This window comes from Theropithecus gelada, chromosome 5, assembly GCF_003255815.1.
Source record: "Theropithecus gelada isolate Dixy chromosome 5, Tgel_1.0, whole genome shotgun sequence".
Taxonomy (NCBI): Eukaryota; Metazoa; Chordata; class Mammalia; order Primates; family Cercopithecidae; genus Theropithecus; species Theropithecus gelada.
In genome coordinates this window covers 148064258-148081148 of record NC_037672.1, presented here as the reverse complement: position 1 = coordinate 148081148, position 16891 = coordinate 148064258, and the positions used below count along the sequence as shown (strand labels likewise).

At 43.9% G+C, this 16891-nt stretch overlaps 1 protein-coding gene and 2 non-coding genes across 20 annotated transcripts in view; all 3 read right to left on the bottom strand.

The window, feature by feature from the left end:
- The window catches only part of LOC112624546 (40S ribosomal protein S3a), a 35873-nt gene extending 20938 nt beyond the window's left edge, over nucleotides 1–14935 (bottom strand). Inside the window, exons 1-8 of one of the 18 annotated variants that reach the window (XM_025385240.1) lie at nucleotides 14800–14911; nucleotides 13904–14007; nucleotides 13333–13520; nucleotides 11399–11607; nucleotides 10242–10351; nucleotides 9968–10071; nucleotides 4789–4800; nucleotides 730–734 (exon numbers count right to left, since the gene is read on the bottom strand). In XM_025385240.1, coding sequence (XP_025241025.1) covers nucleotides 4792–4800; nucleotides 9968–10071; nucleotides 10242–10351; nucleotides 11399–11607; nucleotides 13333–13520; nucleotides 13904–14007; nucleotides 14800–14861 — 786 coding nt within the window. In that variant the 5' untranslated portion in view covers nucleotides 14862–14911 and the 3' untranslated portion in view covers nucleotides 730–734; nucleotides 4789–4791. Of the gene's footprint in view, nucleotides 1–729; nucleotides 735–4788; nucleotides 4801–7852; nucleotides 7864–9899; nucleotides 10072–10116; nucleotides 10121–10237; nucleotides 10352–11392; nucleotides 11608–13332; nucleotides 13521–13903; nucleotides 14008–14624 lie in introns of those variants that run through there. The other 17 variants (XM_025385238.1, XM_025385235.1, XM_025385237.1 and 14 more) reach the window with 17 other exon arrangements.
- LOC112625597 lies at nucleotides 10607–10672 on the bottom strand. The gene has a single exon (XR_003119681.1). It is a non-coding gene; the product is annotated as a small nucleolar RNA SNORD73 (small nucleolar RNA).
- On the bottom strand, nucleotides 12363–12434 carry LOC112625596. The gene has a single exon (XR_003119680.1). It is a non-coding gene; the product is annotated as a small nucleolar RNA SNORD73 (small nucleolar RNA).
- Nucleotides 14936–16891: the final 1956 nt, after the last annotated feature.

The window sequence follows — 16891 nt, the reverse complement described above, 5'->3', positions numbered from 1 at the left end:
TAGCAGTGTGGCATTCCAGCCTCAGTGACGGAATGAGACCCTGTCTTTACTCCTTAGTGTGGTCTGAGCTGTTTTCTTCCCGGTTGCCAGGGTTGTTGCCTTCCCTCCACTGACACAAAATTAATACCTATAACACATTTTTCTTCAATCGTCCCATCTTTCATCCAGACCTTTTCTTTCACCTTCTTCTTTCAGCCAGACCTTTGTCCTGATTACTATCCAGGAGACAGTGAAATGGAGATAATCCCTTTCTGGGATTCTAGGACTGTCCTATTCTGTGACCCAAATACTGGATAGTCAGGTATGTGGAACAGGAGGAGGTGACGGTGATATACTCAGTAACCTCTTTAATGCTCAACAATGCCAGTTATCTGCAGATGGTAGGGAGTGTGAAATATTCATCAAATAATCTCTTTTGGCTCACTGCTGAGTGGCCTTTGTGACAAAAGGAGCCCTATTGTCAGACTGCAAATAGTTTGATAGACTAAGAATATGACACACTCGTTTCAATAGCTATAATTGTGTGGTCAGAGTCAGTTGATAAGGCTGAAACAGCTACGTTGTAGCCTAAGAATGTCTCAACAGCAGTCAGCCCCTCCATCATGAGTTGCCCTAAGAGGAGGCCAAATGGCCAGTGTAGTCAGTCATTTTGGAGCAAGTAGGCCCATGACCTGTGTAATGTGGCCTTATTTACCTCCAGACAAATGGGATAACTTTAGCAGGGGTCACCAAGACTGGCATGCATGAGAAAGTTCTTTACTGGGTGCCTAGTCCGCCATGGTGGATGTGTTGCCATTGTGAGGACAATCCAGGTGATGCTGACTTCCTCAGCAGCTTGATTCTAAGGTGTTATCAGTCTTAGGTATTATCAGCCCTTAACTGTAGCCATCTACATGAGTGACCCAGATGTTCCGCTTGGGAGCCACAATTTGTTTTCATAGTTTATAGCCTTTAAAGAGATGTTTTTAGTCTGCCTTTCAAGTGGCAGACCAGATGTCTAGGCCGTTAGTAACAGCCCAAGTCAGCAAAAAATTGTGTGGTGTCTCACACCTGTAATCTCAACTTTGGGAGGCTGAGGCAGGAGAATCCCTTGAGTCTAAGAGTTCAAGACCAGCCTGGGCAACATAACAAGACTCCCCCATCTCTACAAAAATTTTAAAAAGTAGGTCATGAGACACACACCTGTAGCCCCAGCTACTCAGGAAGTTGAGGTAGGAGGATCCCTTAGTCCAGGAGGTTGAGACTGCAGTGAGCTGCAATCACACCACTGCACTCCAGCCTCGACAACAGCACAAGACCCTGTCTCTAAAAATAATAATTTTTAAAATAGGACAAGGTTAATCAAAAGCAATATTGGCTATGAGAACTGAGTTCCGCCCACTGAGCAGGGACTTCATTCACTTTAGTTGCATGGCTATCACTGAAGCTGGATTGCAACAGCAGCACAATGGATAGTATCAGCTTGCCATTCTGCAGAGCCATCAGTGAATCAGGTCCAATCACATAGGAGACTTATGTGAAGTAAGGACCCCATTGAGCCAACAGGCGCAAGTACGCTTCATGCAGTGGAGTGTGAGATAAACAGTTTTCTAGAAGTTTCTACTAGCACTTCATGCAAAACCAAGACAATCCTAAGGCTGCTGCATCCCAGAACACACTATTTTTTATCAGCAAGGCTTTTTAAGTGAGGCATGCGGTCTCCAATACCCAAAGCCCTCCAATAAGCCTAGAAGCAGTGAAATGTTAGAGATAGCAGTTTGTCCTTGGCTGCCAGAGGGATTAAGCACTGTGAATCCATCCACACAGTCCCAAGAAACTACTTGGTGAATAGGCTCCTGAATTTTTTTGGAGTTTTATCAAACACTCCTGTTGGTGGAGGTGTGACGAAACCACAAAGTATGAGATTGAGAATTCTGAGTTGTGAAACAACTGGACAGCATCCTCTCTCTCACATGAAAACTGTGGCCATCAGAGAGTAGAAACACGTGTGTTTAAATTCTAACACTCGCACACACATGGCAAATGGCAGAGGAGTTTGTTCCATTAACACTTTTCTAAATACAGCAGTGCCCTGAATGGGAGATCCTCCTCTGAAACATGAAGTGCACAAGCATGTACACATCAATCTCACATTTAGCAGTGGAAAATAGAACACTGAATTGGCCCAGAGGGACTCACACACTTAAATTTAACAATATTTTTGCCCAGGAACGGTGGCTCACACCTGTAATCTCAGCACTTTGGGAGGCCAAGGCGGGCAGATCACCTGAGGTCAGGAGTTCAAGACCAGCCTGACCAGCATGGAGAAACCCCATCTCTACTAAAAATACAAAATCAGCCAGGCGTGGTGGCACATGCCTGTAATCCCAGCTACTGGGGATGCTGAGGGAGGAGAATCACTTGAACCTGGGAGGCAGAGGTTGCGGTGAGCTAAGATCGTGCCATTGCACTCCAGCCTGGGCAACAAGAGTGAAACTCCGTATCAAAAAAAAAAAAAAAATTATTTTATAAATTTAAGAAACCATTTTCTCCACTACAAGTTTTGGCCAAACCCTTTCAGTTGAATTTGGATGCTTTATTTCCTTACTTACAGTAGGCATTGGCAAACTTTTTTCTTGAAAAGCCTGATAAATCATTGTGGCCTTGTGGGCCAAGAAGCAAAACTGGGATGTAGGCATATAACAAGAGGAAACAATTTCCACAAAATTATTAATGAAGTTCAAACTATGATGATAATAATTGAATACTTTTTTTTTGTAATACAGATCTACTAATGAGGAAAAAAATGGAATTTTTTTCTTTTGGGATGGGGAATAACATTTCATTAAATTAGGGCTTAGTGATTCCCATTATAAAAATGAGTTGCAAATTTTCATCTGTGAACAGTGATTCGTAACAAGATTTTCTGTATTTCTTTCTTTTTTCCTTTTTTTTTTTTTTTTTTTGAGATGAAGTCTTACTCTGTTGCCCAAGCTGGAGTGCAGTGGCGCCATCTCAGCTCACTGCAGCCTCCACCCACTGCAACCTCTGCCTCCCAGGTTCAAGCAATTCTCCTGCCTCAGCCAAGTAGCTGGGATTACAGGAGCATGCCATCACGCCTAATTTTTGTATTTTTAGTAGAGATGGAATTTCACCATGTTGGCCAGGCTGGTGTTGAACTTCTGACCCCAAGTGATCCACCCACCTTGGCCTCCCAAAGTGGTGGGATTACAGGGATGAGCCACAGCACCTCGCCTGTATTTCATTTGTGAAGATGTGTTTTCACAGGTAAAACGTGGCGCTCAAAATGTTTGAGCGCAGTATCGCTGCAGTTTGCAGTGTGCACCTCAGTATGAAGTGATGAGTGCACCACCTCAGTGTGAACTGCACCTGCACCACTGCAGTTGTAGCGCAAAAAGCAAGTAGGCCAGGTGCTGTGGCTGTAATTCAGCACTTTGGGAGGCTGAGGAATAGGATTCTTCTGAGTCCAGGAGTTTAAGACCAGCCTGGGCAACATAGTGATACCCCATGTCTATTTAGAAGTAGATTAAAAATTTTAAAAAGCAGAAACAGACAATACTTAAAGTTGAATGAGTGTGACTGTGTTCCAATACAATTTGATTTGTGGATATTTACATTTATTTTGAATTTCATATAATTTTCACATGTAGTAAAATATTTTTTCAAATCTATAAAAACTGCAATTTAGGAAAATTTTACCTGCAACATTTTTTTTTTTTTGAGACAGATTCTGGCTCTGGCTCCCACGCTGGAGTGCGGTGGCACAATCTTGGCTCACTGCAACCTCCTCCTCCCACGTTCAAATGATTCTCCTGCCTCAGCCTCCCAGGTAGCTGGGGTTACAGGCCCATGCCACCAAACCTGGCTAATTTTTGTATTTTTAGTAGAGACAGGGTTTTGCCACATTGACCAGGCTGGTCTAGAACTCCTAACCTCAAGTGATTGGCCCAGCTTGGCCTCCCAAAGTGCTGGGATTACCAGCCTGGCCAACATGGTGAAACCCCATCTCTACTAAAAATACAAAATTAGTCGGGCATGGTGGTGCACGCCTGTAATCCCATCCTCTCAGGAGGCTGGGGCAGGAGAATCACTTGAACCTGGGAGGCAGAGGTTGCAGTGAGCTGAAATCGCGCCATTGCACTCCAGCCTAGGTGTCAAGAGCAAAACTCTGTATCAAAAATTTAAAAAAGAACATACTGCCTACGTAACACTACTTAATCAGAAAAAAAACCCTAGCAAGACATATTCAAGCAAAATTACTGGATTTTAAAGAAACAGAAAGGCTGGGCGCGGTTGGCTCGCGCCTGTAATCCCAGCACTTTGGGAGACCGAGGTGGGCAGATCACAAAGTCAGGAGATCGAGACCATCCTGGCTAGCACAGTGAAACCACGCTTCTACTAAAAATACAAAAAAATTAGCTGGGCGTGGTGGCTGGTGCCTGAAGTCGCAGGTACTCAGGAGGCTGAGGCAGGAGAATGGCGTGAACCCGGGAGGTGGAGCTTGCAGTGAGCCGAGATCATGCCACTGCACTCCAGCGTGGGCACAGAGTGAGACTTCGTCTCCAAAAAAAAAAAAAAAAGAAAAGAAAAGAAAAAATTGGGGGGCCTCTACCCAAAACCAAAGACTTTTAAAAGAAACTTACACTTTTCACTAGCAATGCTTTATGTTATTAAAAAAATTTGAAGTAGCATATTTAAGATGCTCAGAGTGAGCTAAGGATGCAGCAAAAGTGCTTTTGAGATAGAAAGTACACTGACAGATTATACTCACCATGGAAGAATAAGAACTTCCTAAGGAACCTACCAAAGAACATGCTTCAGACAACCAGAATAACTAGACAGCCATCAATTTAAAGACTGGTGGTGGGCATTAAACATAGTTACTTGTGGCCAGGCATGGTGGCTCATGCCTGTAATCCCAGCACTTTGGGAGGCCAAGGTGGGCAGATCATGTAAGGTCAGGAGTTCGAGACCACCCTGGCCAACATGGTGAAACCCTGTGTCTACTAAAAATACAAAAAAATTAGCTGGGCATGGTGGCAGGCGCCTGTAATCCCAGGTACTCGGGAGGCTAAGGCAGGGGAATCTCTCGAACCGGGGAGGTGGACGTTGCAGTGAGCTGTGATCACGTGCTGTGCTCCAGCCTGGGGAACAAGAGCAAGATTTCTTCTCAAAAGAAAAAACAACAACAAAACATAGTTACTTGTAGCACTGAGACTAAATGAAGGCTAAAAGGGAGAGTAGTCAAGTGATGGCTGTACACTCAAGCAGTTCTGACACAGTGCAACTATGAAAACTTCGTGGGGGAAATTGGGACAAGCACATGCCCCCAAAAATTGTAACTGTTTTCAGTAATCATTTGATCTCCCCTTCCACACTCTTCCACACTTAAGAACTGGTGTCATTACATTAGCCCCACCCAGGTAATTCAGGATACTCTCCCTAGCAGTTTTTCTCCCTTTTCACATGAGTATGCACTTTCATTAGTGATACTGCTCAACTGTTCAAATTAAAGAAGCAAAAGCCCATTTCAAATTGAATATTCAGTTTGCTGCTAACAACAGTGATGCCTTGGCTGGGCACGGTGGCTCAAGCCAGTAATCCCAGCACTTTGGGAGGCCGAGGCGGGCACATCACAAGGTCAGGAGATTGAGACCATCATAGCTAACACGGTGAAACCCCGTCTGTGCTAAAAAATACAAAAAAGTAGCTGGGCGTGGTGGCAGGCGCCTATAATCCCAGCTACTCGGGAGGCTGAGGAAGGAGAATGATGTGAACCCAGGAGGTGGAGCTTGCAGTGAGCCATTGCACTCCAGCTAGTCATCTGTTTTTGAGTGGTCGTGGATCCCTGATCACAAAAGTTTTCCTATGAGAAACTAGGGGAAAATAGTTCAAGTAAAATCAATAAAGAAAAGCCATCCAGCCGAGATCATGCCATTGCACACCAGCCTGGGCAACAAGAGTGAAACTCCGTCTCTAAAAAAAAAAGGAAAGCCATCCAGATACTTAAAATGAGAAATTTGCAACACCCCTTACAGTGTTTTTCAGTAGATAGGTATGTTAACCACCTTTGAGTTGGTCTCTGGGAAGGAAACTGGATTAAATCCATCAAATAAGCCAAACCATTTTTTAAAAATAAAATATGGCCAGGTGTGGTGGCCCACGCCTGTAATTCCAGCACTTTGGGAGGCTGAGGCAGGTGGATCACGAGGTCAGGAGATTGAGACCATCCTAGCTAACATGGTGAAACCTTGTCTCTATTAAAAATACAATAAATTAGTCGGGTCTGGTGGCGGGTGCCTGTAGTCCTAGCTTCTTGGGAGGCTGAGGCAGGAGAATCACTTGAACCTGGGAGGCAGAGGTTGCAGTGAGCCGAGATCATGCCACTGCATGCAGCCTGGCAACAGAGCAGGACTCTGTCTCAAAAAACAAACAAACAAACAAACAAACATTATTTTTGGAACCTTTTTCAAATGAGCCCTTCTAAAAGTAGAATACTATGCCAACCCCTCTTCCGAGGTGTAGCAGATTAGAGCTTGATTATGGATTATACTATTATCTTACTAAATGATATCCAGCCTCAATGCATCAAGAGGAAAACCACCATTTATGTAATAACTGCTCCCATGACCTCTTTTTCACCCTGGGGAGGGAGCCCCTACCATTTGGGACCCATATCTATGTCTAAACCAGCCTGTAGTAGAAAATAAGGCATTTGTTTCTTGGCTAAGGAACATTAATAGGGAATATCACTCATTCCTTTATTCAACAAATGGAACACCTGGGCAATGAGGATCTGACAGTGAATCAGTGCCCCACCACCACCAAAAACACTGTCCTCATGGAATTTTTCTCATAGACACAAGTAAACAAAACTGGAAAAAAATCACGAGTGTCAGAGGGCAGCACCAGATTCTACGGAGGAGACATTATTAGAACAGACTTCAATTCCTCATTCAGGTTGCTTAAAAATAAACAACAAACAGCAGAGACTTCAAGGAGGTGAAATAAACACTATGGCCACGTAAAGGAGAATACTTCAAGCACAGGAAAGAGCAAGGGGAATAGGAGCACGAGACAAGTCAGATGCAAGATCACATGGATCTTTGAATGAATCATCTAAAACAGATTTTCAGGGCCTGGTATAGTGGCTCACACCTGTAATCGGGAAGATCACTTGAGGCCAGGAGGTCCAGACCAGCCTTGGAGCCTTGGGAATATAGCAAGACCCCATTTCTGCAAGAAATATTTTAAAATTAGCCAGCCATGGTGGCACACACCTGTAGCCCCAGCTACTCAGGAGGCTAAGGCAGGAGGATCGCTTGAGCCCAGGAATGCAAAGCTGCAGTAAGCTATGATTGCATCACTGCATTCCATTCTGGGCAACAAAGTGAGATCCTGCCTATAAAAAATAAAAGACTTCTACAAGAGAGGACATAGATAAGGTAGGCAGTTAACAATCCAAGTAGTAATGGTGGTTAGTTTCAAATAGTGAAAGGTGGTAATAACTGATTAGACTCCAGATACATATGGTTTGAATCAACTGAATGGTCAAGGATGACCACAGAGGATTTTGGCTTAAGCAACCAAAAGGGTGGGTACAATTGAGATAATACCATTTTAGAACATTGTATGTTAAATGCCTGTCTGACATCCAAGTGAGGATATCAAGTTGGTTGGCACTTAGGCAAACCTTGATCTCCCAAAGAAAGGCACAGGCTAGAAACATAAAAATCTCCATTAATTTAAAACCAAGAACCTAGGGAGCGTATAGAAACATCTAAGGACCAAGCCCTAGGGCCTTTTTTTTTTTTGGAGACAGAGTCTCACACTGTTACCACGGCTGGAGTGCAATGGCCCAATCTCAGGTCACTGCAACCTCTGCTTCCCAGGTTCACGTGATAGTCTCCTGCCTCAGTATCCTGAGTAGCTGGGATTACAGGTGCTCACCACCACAACTGGCTAATTTTTTATATTTTTTAGTAGAGACAGGGTTTCACTATGTTGGCCAACCTGGTCTCTAACTCCTGACCTCGTAATCCGCCCACCTCAGCCTCCCAAAGTGCTGGGATTACAGGTGTGAGCCACTGCACCTGACCAGCCCTAGGGCCTTGTAAAACTGATCAAAAGTCTAAAAAATGGAACTAGCAAAGGAGTAGCCAATGAGGTAGGAGGAAAAGCTTGAGTCAAGGATCTGGAAGACAGTTAAAATCAGGAAGAAATCAACTGTCAAGAATCACTAATAGGACGAGGTGACAAGCAAAAGTCACTAATAGAGGTCAAAAAGACCTCGAGTAAAAGAATGGACCACTGGACTTAGCAACAAAATTACTGCTAATCTTAACAATGAAATTTCTTGGAGTGGTGCTGGAGGGAAAGCCTAACTGCAACAAATCCAAGAAAAATAAAAACTAAAAAATGTGGCTGGGCACCATGGCTCACACCTATACTCCCAGCACTTTGGGAGGCTCAGGCAGGAGGATCCCTTGAGGCCAGGAATTTGAGACCAGTCTGGACCTAACAGCCAAGACCCTACAAAGAACTTAAAAACTAGCAGGGTGGGCCTGGTGCAGTGGTTCACACCTGTAACCTCAGCAATTTGGGAGGCCAAGGCGGGAGGATCACTTGAGGCCAGGAATTCAAGACGAGCCTGGCCAACATGGCGAAACCCCATCTCCACTAAAAAATGCAAAACATAGCCCAGCATGGTGGTGGGCGCCTATAATCCTAGCTACTGGGGAGGCTGACACAAGCATCACTTGAACCTGGGAGATGGAGGTTGCAGTGAGCAAAGATCGCGCCACTGCACTCCAGCCTGGGTGACAGAGTGAGGCTGTCTTTAAAATTAAAAAAAAAAAAGCAGGGTGGGTGGCACAGGCCTGTCCCAACTACTCAGGAGGCCTGAGAGGGAGGGCTGCTTAAGCCCAGGAGTTTGGGGTTACAGTGAGATATGATCACACCACTCTACTCCATCCTAGGTGAGAGAGGAAGATCATGTCTCTCAAACATAATTTTTAAAGTCTCACTTTGTAGCCCAGACTGGAGAGCAGTGGTGTGTTCTCAGCTCACTGCAACCATCACCTCCCAGGTTCAAGTGATTTTCATGCCTCAGTCTCCCAAAAAGCTGAGATTACAGGAGACCACCACCACACGTGGCTAATTTTTTCTTTAGAGACGGTGTCTCACCATGTTGGCCAGGCTGATCTTGAATTTCTGACCTCAAGCAGTCCACCCACCTCAGCCTCCCAAAGTGCTGGATTATTGGCATGAGCTACCACACTTGACCTCAAATATATAATTTTTTCTATGTAAAAAAAAAAAAAAATGGTAGATATATAAAACATTCCTTTGAGCTTTGCTATCAAGGGGCTGAGTAAGGTGCTCTGGGATTTGTATTACTAGTATTTGTGTGGTGATGGAAGGCACAGCAAGGAATTGATAAAGGTGTGAACTGCTAGAGCCATGAGGCCAATTAGGCAAAAAAAAAAAGGCTGTCCTCTTATGTCTTAGCACAATCCATCCAGTGGTATGACAGAAGGTAGTATGATTTAACACATGCACAGGTGGCAAAGTATAGGTAACAGAAATTTGTGGGGTTCTTTTCTCATCTGCTTTACAACTTTTTTAGTGATTATACAAAGCAAGGTTATCAGCTAAGCAAGAAGTGAGAAAACTGAAGGGCTTGAGAAGAGGTAGAAACTGAATGAATGAATGACTGCAGGTGGATAGCACTAAATGCCCACTTGGTAACAGCTTCTCCGCCCCATTTCAGCTTCACAGTAAAAGTGCATAGTAGTAGTATCTAATTTGTCTGGGTCAGAAAAGTTTACCAGCTGTCCAATTTACTATCTAATCCACCAAGCTGTCAGATTATTTTTTAAAAAACAATGTTCAGAAGCAAACCATCACAAATAGCACTTTTTATTTGACACTAACTGAAGTCTGAACTTTAAACAGATTCTTGGACTGGTGGTTCATATCCATCAGCTCGTTCAACTTTAGCACCTGTCTCGTCCCCAGTGGCTTTTCCAGAACTACTGCCTTCACCGTGAAGCTCCATGAGCTTTCCCACTAAAAGGCAAAAAAAAACCTGTTAGTAATAGTGTATCTTGAAACAATGGTCATCACTACTATGCAAGCATGACAGGAAGAAAAAGGAGGCCATGATATAGCCCCAAACTCCTCCTCCACCCAAAAACAATGTATTTGGCCCTACAGGAATCATGTGATTTCTCACTTACATTCAAACTTGGGCTTCTTCAGCATTTTTACTTTTCTAACGAAGACATCATGGAGAGGATAAATAGATTGGCAAGCCTTTTCTATGTCTTTTCCAATGCTGTCTGGAATCCTGCAAACCAGTAACAGTAAATTTTTTTTCTTAAAGTCCTACTTATGAGATATAAGGGGATAAGTCATTTCCTTTAAATGTAGAGAAGCCTTGGAATAAACTTACACATGTAACACCTACCTCATTTAACCTGCATAAATCCTCCTGTAAGTAAAGGATAGATGATCTATCTGAATTACACTTAGTAGAGTCTTCTGAGTCCAAGTCTTATGCTTTTTCCATTACACCCTCTTAGCTAACTGTATATTGCATGGGAACATCAGAAAAATGTAAGTTATCACTGGCCATCATATGGGACCGAAACTTTTTTCATCACTTATTCCCATGTGTTATTAATCATGAACGGTTTTGTCTATTCAGTATATTTTCTCTTTGTGTGTGTATATATACACGTATGTTTATTATTTTTTGGAACAGGGTCTTCCTATATTGCCCAGGCTGGCCTCAAACTCCTGGGCTCAAACAATCCTACCGCCTCAGCCTCCTGAGTAGCCAGGACTCCAGGCACATCCCACTGCACCCAGCTTATTCAGTCTATTTTCCAAGTAGGGGAAAAACATTTCCTGTCCTTCAACTCCATCTACTGTGAGACAGCTTCATTCAAAATAAATAAAAACAAAAAAAAACCTGTTACCATTTACAGAGTACTAGCAGATCAACTGAAGTCAGTTCAAGACCAGCTTGGCCAACATGGTGAAACCCCATCTCTACTAAAAATCAAAAAACAATTAGCTGGGCATGGTGGCAGTCCCCTGTATTCCCAGCTACTCAGGAGGCTGAGGCTCAAGAACTGCTTGAACCCAGGAAGCAGTGGTTGCAGTGAGCCAAGGAGGATCGCACCACTGCACTCCAACCTGGGCAACAGAGCAAGACTCTGACTCAAATAATAGTATTTACTGAGTACTTACTCTTTCACGTAAAGGGATATAGCTAGGATTCACAGACAGGATTTCAACAGACCTTTACCTTGTTTCATATGCTTTCCCTTATCTGAGGAATAATCAATACTCAAGGTTGTGTTGTGTGAGGAAGCTAAGAAACACTTACAATTTATTGACCACTTCTTTCAAGTCATTTGTCTGCACCTCTCGGGTCATGATTTCCATCATCTTCTTCCGGATTTGGCGGACCTGTTGGTGCTGAGCATAAGAGGTCTTCCGTATCTGATTGTTGCGTTTTTTAGTAAAGCCAACACAGAACAGACGAAGCAAGTAACCATCGGTAGTCTTGACATCAACATGAGCTTCAATCATTGTCTGGAGAAAAAAGATACTGTCAGATTTAACAGGTTTTACGTTATCCATTTATCCCTGAAGTTCTAATTTTAAAAAGCTGGATTGTCAAACATTCATTATTAAATATAAAGTATCCTAATATAAATAACATCTCTTAAGTTTACAAAATTAACTTCCTTGAACTTACCAGTAGTTACCCCCAAATTCTTACCCAATTAAATAACCACGTCCTCTCAACTGCCCTCCCTCCTCCTTTCTACCCTCCATCACTACTACTATTTCAACGGCACCCAAACCCACATCCACTGCATATACATATACTCCTTTAAACAGCTCATCCCCCTTCAAGTGTAAAACTACGCCAGAGGAAAACAGATTCTGAGAGGATCCATGGTATTTTATGATATGAACATCTACAGTGATTATGTTGTTTTCAAAAAACTGTGTTGTGAATAAGTGACTGCTATAATAATTCTAAATGTACACCTTGAAAGATGTCTTTTATGTTCCAAACTAAAGCCATGTTGATGATTAAATACCCAATTTCAGAGCTAAAATATAATTAAAAACCCCTAATTAGTGGTCATATTATTGCCTACATTGAAAAAACAAAAACCATCTTGGGTAGTGATGAAAACTGATTTACCTTGTTTGCATTTTGTAAATTTTATACCTTAGTATTAAAAAAAAAAAAAAAAAAAAAACTCATCAAATACAATTTACAGATAAGGGACCTTAAAGTATTTCCAGAAATGTAAACCATAAAGCCTTAGAGGAATGTCAGGATAAATGTAACGGTATAATCAGTATGTATCATTTGGGACCAAAACATTTTGTCATCTTTCATTCCCACATACAAAATATTCAAACTATGCCAGGTGCAGTGGCTCACACCTGTAATCCCAGCACTTTTGAGAGGCTGAGGCGGGCAGATCACTTGAAGTCAGGAGTTCGAGACCAGTCTGACCAATATGGTGAAACCCTGTCTCTACCAAAAATACAAAAATTAGCTGGGCATGGTGGCGGGTGCCTGTAATCCCAGCTACTCAAGAGGCTGAGGCACGAGAATCGCTTGAACCCAGGAGGAGGAGGTTGCAGTGAGTAGAGATGGTGCCGCTGCACTCCAGCCTGGAGCCTCAATCTCCCAAAAACAAAAAACTCCCACAAAATATTCCAACTGGATAGTTAGCCAGAAACATCTGAAATATTTTCATTTCATCCTCACAATTCAATAAAATGATACTCTCACCTGCACTTTACAAATAAAGAAACCGAGGCTTAGAAAACAAGTTACTTTCCAAAGAGAACACAATAGGGAAATGGAGCCAAGATTTTAACCTCACACCAGAGGCTCTGCCACAATTATGCTCTCTATTGCCACAGTTAATCAACACTCGCTCAATTCTGAGGTCAAAAAATATCCTGAAGACAAGCGAAACCGTCCACCTGCACCTAAATGTTCCTCAAAAAACCACTCATCTATGCAGCAAGAAAATCTGACTTTGATGATACACCACTATTAAATCTTAGATTTAAATATTAAGTAAATTATCATGGTGTGGCAACCCCAGAGTTAGCACTCAATAACGGCAAGAAAACAAAATTTTAAATGAACTTTGTGGACATTTCACTGGTCTCAATCAATAAATAAATAAAATGAACTTACTCCTTCTTGTCATATCAAACCATGCTATCCTTGGTCAAACACCCGTAGCACAACAAACTCTAAGGAACTCTGGGTCTCACCTGCCACTTTTTGACCATGGAACACATTTTGTCCCGGGTAAGATCCATGCCATGGAAGTTAGTCAGGCAGTTTTTGCCCTGAACATCTTCAGTAATCAGCTTGAATTTTCTAAATGCAACTTCATCATTCTGCAAATCAGCAAGACTCACTTCAAACACACGACCCTTGAGACCATCAGAAGCAATTTCTACAAAAGAAAAAACAAGTGTCTTAACATTTAGGAACCATATAAGGAAAGTCAAGCCTGTAAACTGAGGGTAGAAATTAAGTTAATGGTAAATTGTAAAGACTTTAACTTTTGTTGTCAAATTTATCCAGACACCAGTGACTTATTGACAGTACTTATTAGAAGCTCAGAACTACCTATGGCACATTTTCTTAATTCAAAAAGCACCATCTTGCTTCTCCAAGTGCTGTACTAAAAACAAGCACCACAGGTGCCAAGGCTGCAACCGAGAGCTGACATTCCCTTAAAGTCTCCCACCACAGGACCAACAACAGACCAAGATGCCTGCTACAATATACAAGCGCCAACTTAAGGAAAATACAAAGCAAGAATAAGCTACTTACTGGTTCCTTGGGTCCTGGTGACGAGCGTCTTTCCAATATTTCTTATATTGAACATAGCAGGTGCTTTCACATCATACCAATCTTTCTTAGAAAATGGATCAACCCTGGATTTTAAGAAAATGCTTAAGTTCCATTGCAGATCATTCTTACTGTGTTTATTCTGTGCTTTCTTCACTCTAATATCACTGTTAATGTTATTTCCCATCAATATTTTAAAAAGCTAACCGGCAATTTAATACTAAAGTGTATCTCACAGTGAGGTGAGGGGCACAAACATAAATCTAGCTCTTCCCACTCTATGTTTCACTGCATGCATCAGACTTCGAAAGGTTATGTCCACTTCCCACCCTCATCGGTCCTTTCACTACACAGACACGAGTAACATCCATCGGTCCCTCCACTACACAGGTACGAGTATCATGCAATCTCGTTAACTTTGCTGGTACGTAATGGCATGTACTGGTAACTAAGACCCTGCATGGCCTCAAAGCTTAGTAGGAGCTCGCAGATTCCAGCGGGACCAAGCAAAGGCAGGATTGACATGTCCTCAATGGATAGGAGGGTGCTTTCCTCAACTCCTGCTGTCACAGTGCCATCAAACACCCGCGGAATTGAGGCAGCACGTGAGCCCACAAAACAAACATTCCAGCCGAGTGGCGGCCGCAAGCCGGCTCAAATGTGAAGTGCGCAAGGACTAGAAGGCCTGGGAAAAGCAGCCGACCTGCCGCTACTCAACACCCAGACCCGCCAGGCCGCGTTCCTGGGTGCACCAACCCGCCACGGCCCGCACAATCCGACTGGAATCCTCGCCATCCGGGCTACGCCGCGATCTAGGACCAGCCCGCCGATTCCAGCAGACATCCAAAAAGCAGGACGCCACGACAGTCGCCACTTACACTTTCTTCTTGGCTCCCTTTTTGCCGCCTTTCGTAAGGCGCTTGTTCTTGCCAACCGCCATGGTGCTGATCGGAGAGCCGAAAGGGCGGAAGTGGAAGTCGCGCGAGAACTTAGGCCTACGGGGCGGGGCGCGCCGTCTACGTGACCTTTGCCCTCTTATTCTTCCGGCCTCAAGAATTCCGCGACAGTAGAGAGCGCCACTCCTGCTACTGTCGTTGCGACAGCGCCTTCGTGTGTGGGGAGGTCGCGCGGCATGCCGCGGGCTCACTGGAAGCTGCGCTGTGTAGACCAAGGCGTTGGTGGCCTGACGTGCAGGCGTCTGGTTACCTGTGGTTTCTGTGGCTGTGACGTCTGGAAGTAAGTTTCTGTAAAACGAGATAAAACGAGACGCCCACTCAACATCGTTCAAAGCTGAACTCACCGTCTAACCCCGAAACCGGCTTCTTCTCGAGAGCATTTGCTTTGGAGTCAGTCAGCGGATCTGATTCAAATGTCGGTTTCAACAGGGCTTTGCTTGAGACCGACCTCTCCACGCTTGTCTCCTGATGCGTAAAATGGGGGTGATAAAACGGTCGGCTTCATGAGGTTTCGCAGGGTTAAATGAGCATCACTCCAGAGATGCTAACAACGTTCTGCTTGTTCATGTGGGTGCTGGTTCATCTCAGGTGTTGTTGCTTTGTGAACATTCACTGAGCTCTACGCTTATTTGTGTCCTTTTCTATATGTCTGTTATATATTGATTAAAAGGTTTGTTAAAAGTGGAGTGAGACCGAACTCGGTGGCTCACACCTGTAATCCCAGCACTTTGAGAGGCTGAGGCAGGGGAATCAGTTGAAGTCAGGAATTGGAGACTAGCCTGGGCCACACAGCCAGACCCCGTCTCTGCAAGAAAATTATAAAATTAGCAGGGCGTTGGCTGGGCGCGGTGACTCACGCATGTAATCCAAGCACTTTGGGAGGCTGAGGTGGGTGGATCGCCTGAGTTCAGGAGTTTGAGACCAGCCTGGCCAACATGGTGAAACCCCATCTCTACTAAAAATACAAAAAGTTAGCCGGCGTGGTAGTGGGTGCCTGTAATCCCAGCTACTCGGGAGGCTGAGGCACAAGAATCTGAGCTCGGGAGGCGGAGGTTGCAGTGAGCTGAGATCACGCCATTGCCTGGGCAACAAGAGTGAAAGTACGTCAAAAAAAAAAAAACAGTGAAATCTCCAAATTTTTCCAATTTTGCAACTAATCCGACCTCTCCCTTCCTCATTTTTTTTAACTGTAGGGGTTAACAGAGCACATCTTGGCAAGATGTGGCTGGCTAGCTCAAGTGTGCAGCCCTCGGAAAGCATCTGGCCCATACAGGCTTGGTACTCAGCCAGTGGTGTGTTGAGTTCCTTTCTCTAACTTCCTGTCTGGCAGAAAACCCTGTGACCAAGCCAAAAACCAACCCTCACTTACAAGGCCCGCTGCAAGCTTTTAAACTTACAATCCCTTCCAGTCCTGCTGGCCTCCATCACCTACCTCCCACTACACCCACCCCCTAAGACAACCTTCCTAAACCTCTGGTAGGGTCCTGAAATCTTTCAGTAATTCCATAAATCTCAGTTGCCTGGAGGATAAATTCAAAGTCTTAGTTTCATAATAGTATGAATGTACTTAACACTATTGAACTGTACTCTTGGAAAAGGTTAGGTAGCCTTGCCAGGTTCCTTGGACCTGCAGTTCCAGGTATTCAGAAGGCTGAGGCAGGAGGATCACTTGAGGCTAGGAGTTGGACTCCAGCCTGGGCAACATAGTGAGACCCCATCTCTTTTTTAAAAAGATGGTTAAGATGGTAAATTTGGCCAGGTGTGGTGGCTCACGCCTGTAATCCCAGCGCTTTAAGAGGCCAAGGCAGGAGGTTTGCTTGAGCTCAGGAGTTTGATACCAGCCTGGGCAACATTACAAGAGCTCATCACAACTAAGAATAAAAAAAAATTAGCCCAGCATGATGGCTCATGCCTGTAGTCCCAGCTACTCGGAAGGCTGAGGTAGGAGGATCCCAGCACTTTGGGAAGCCGAAGCAGATGGATCACTTGAGGCCAGGAGTTTGAGACCAGCCTG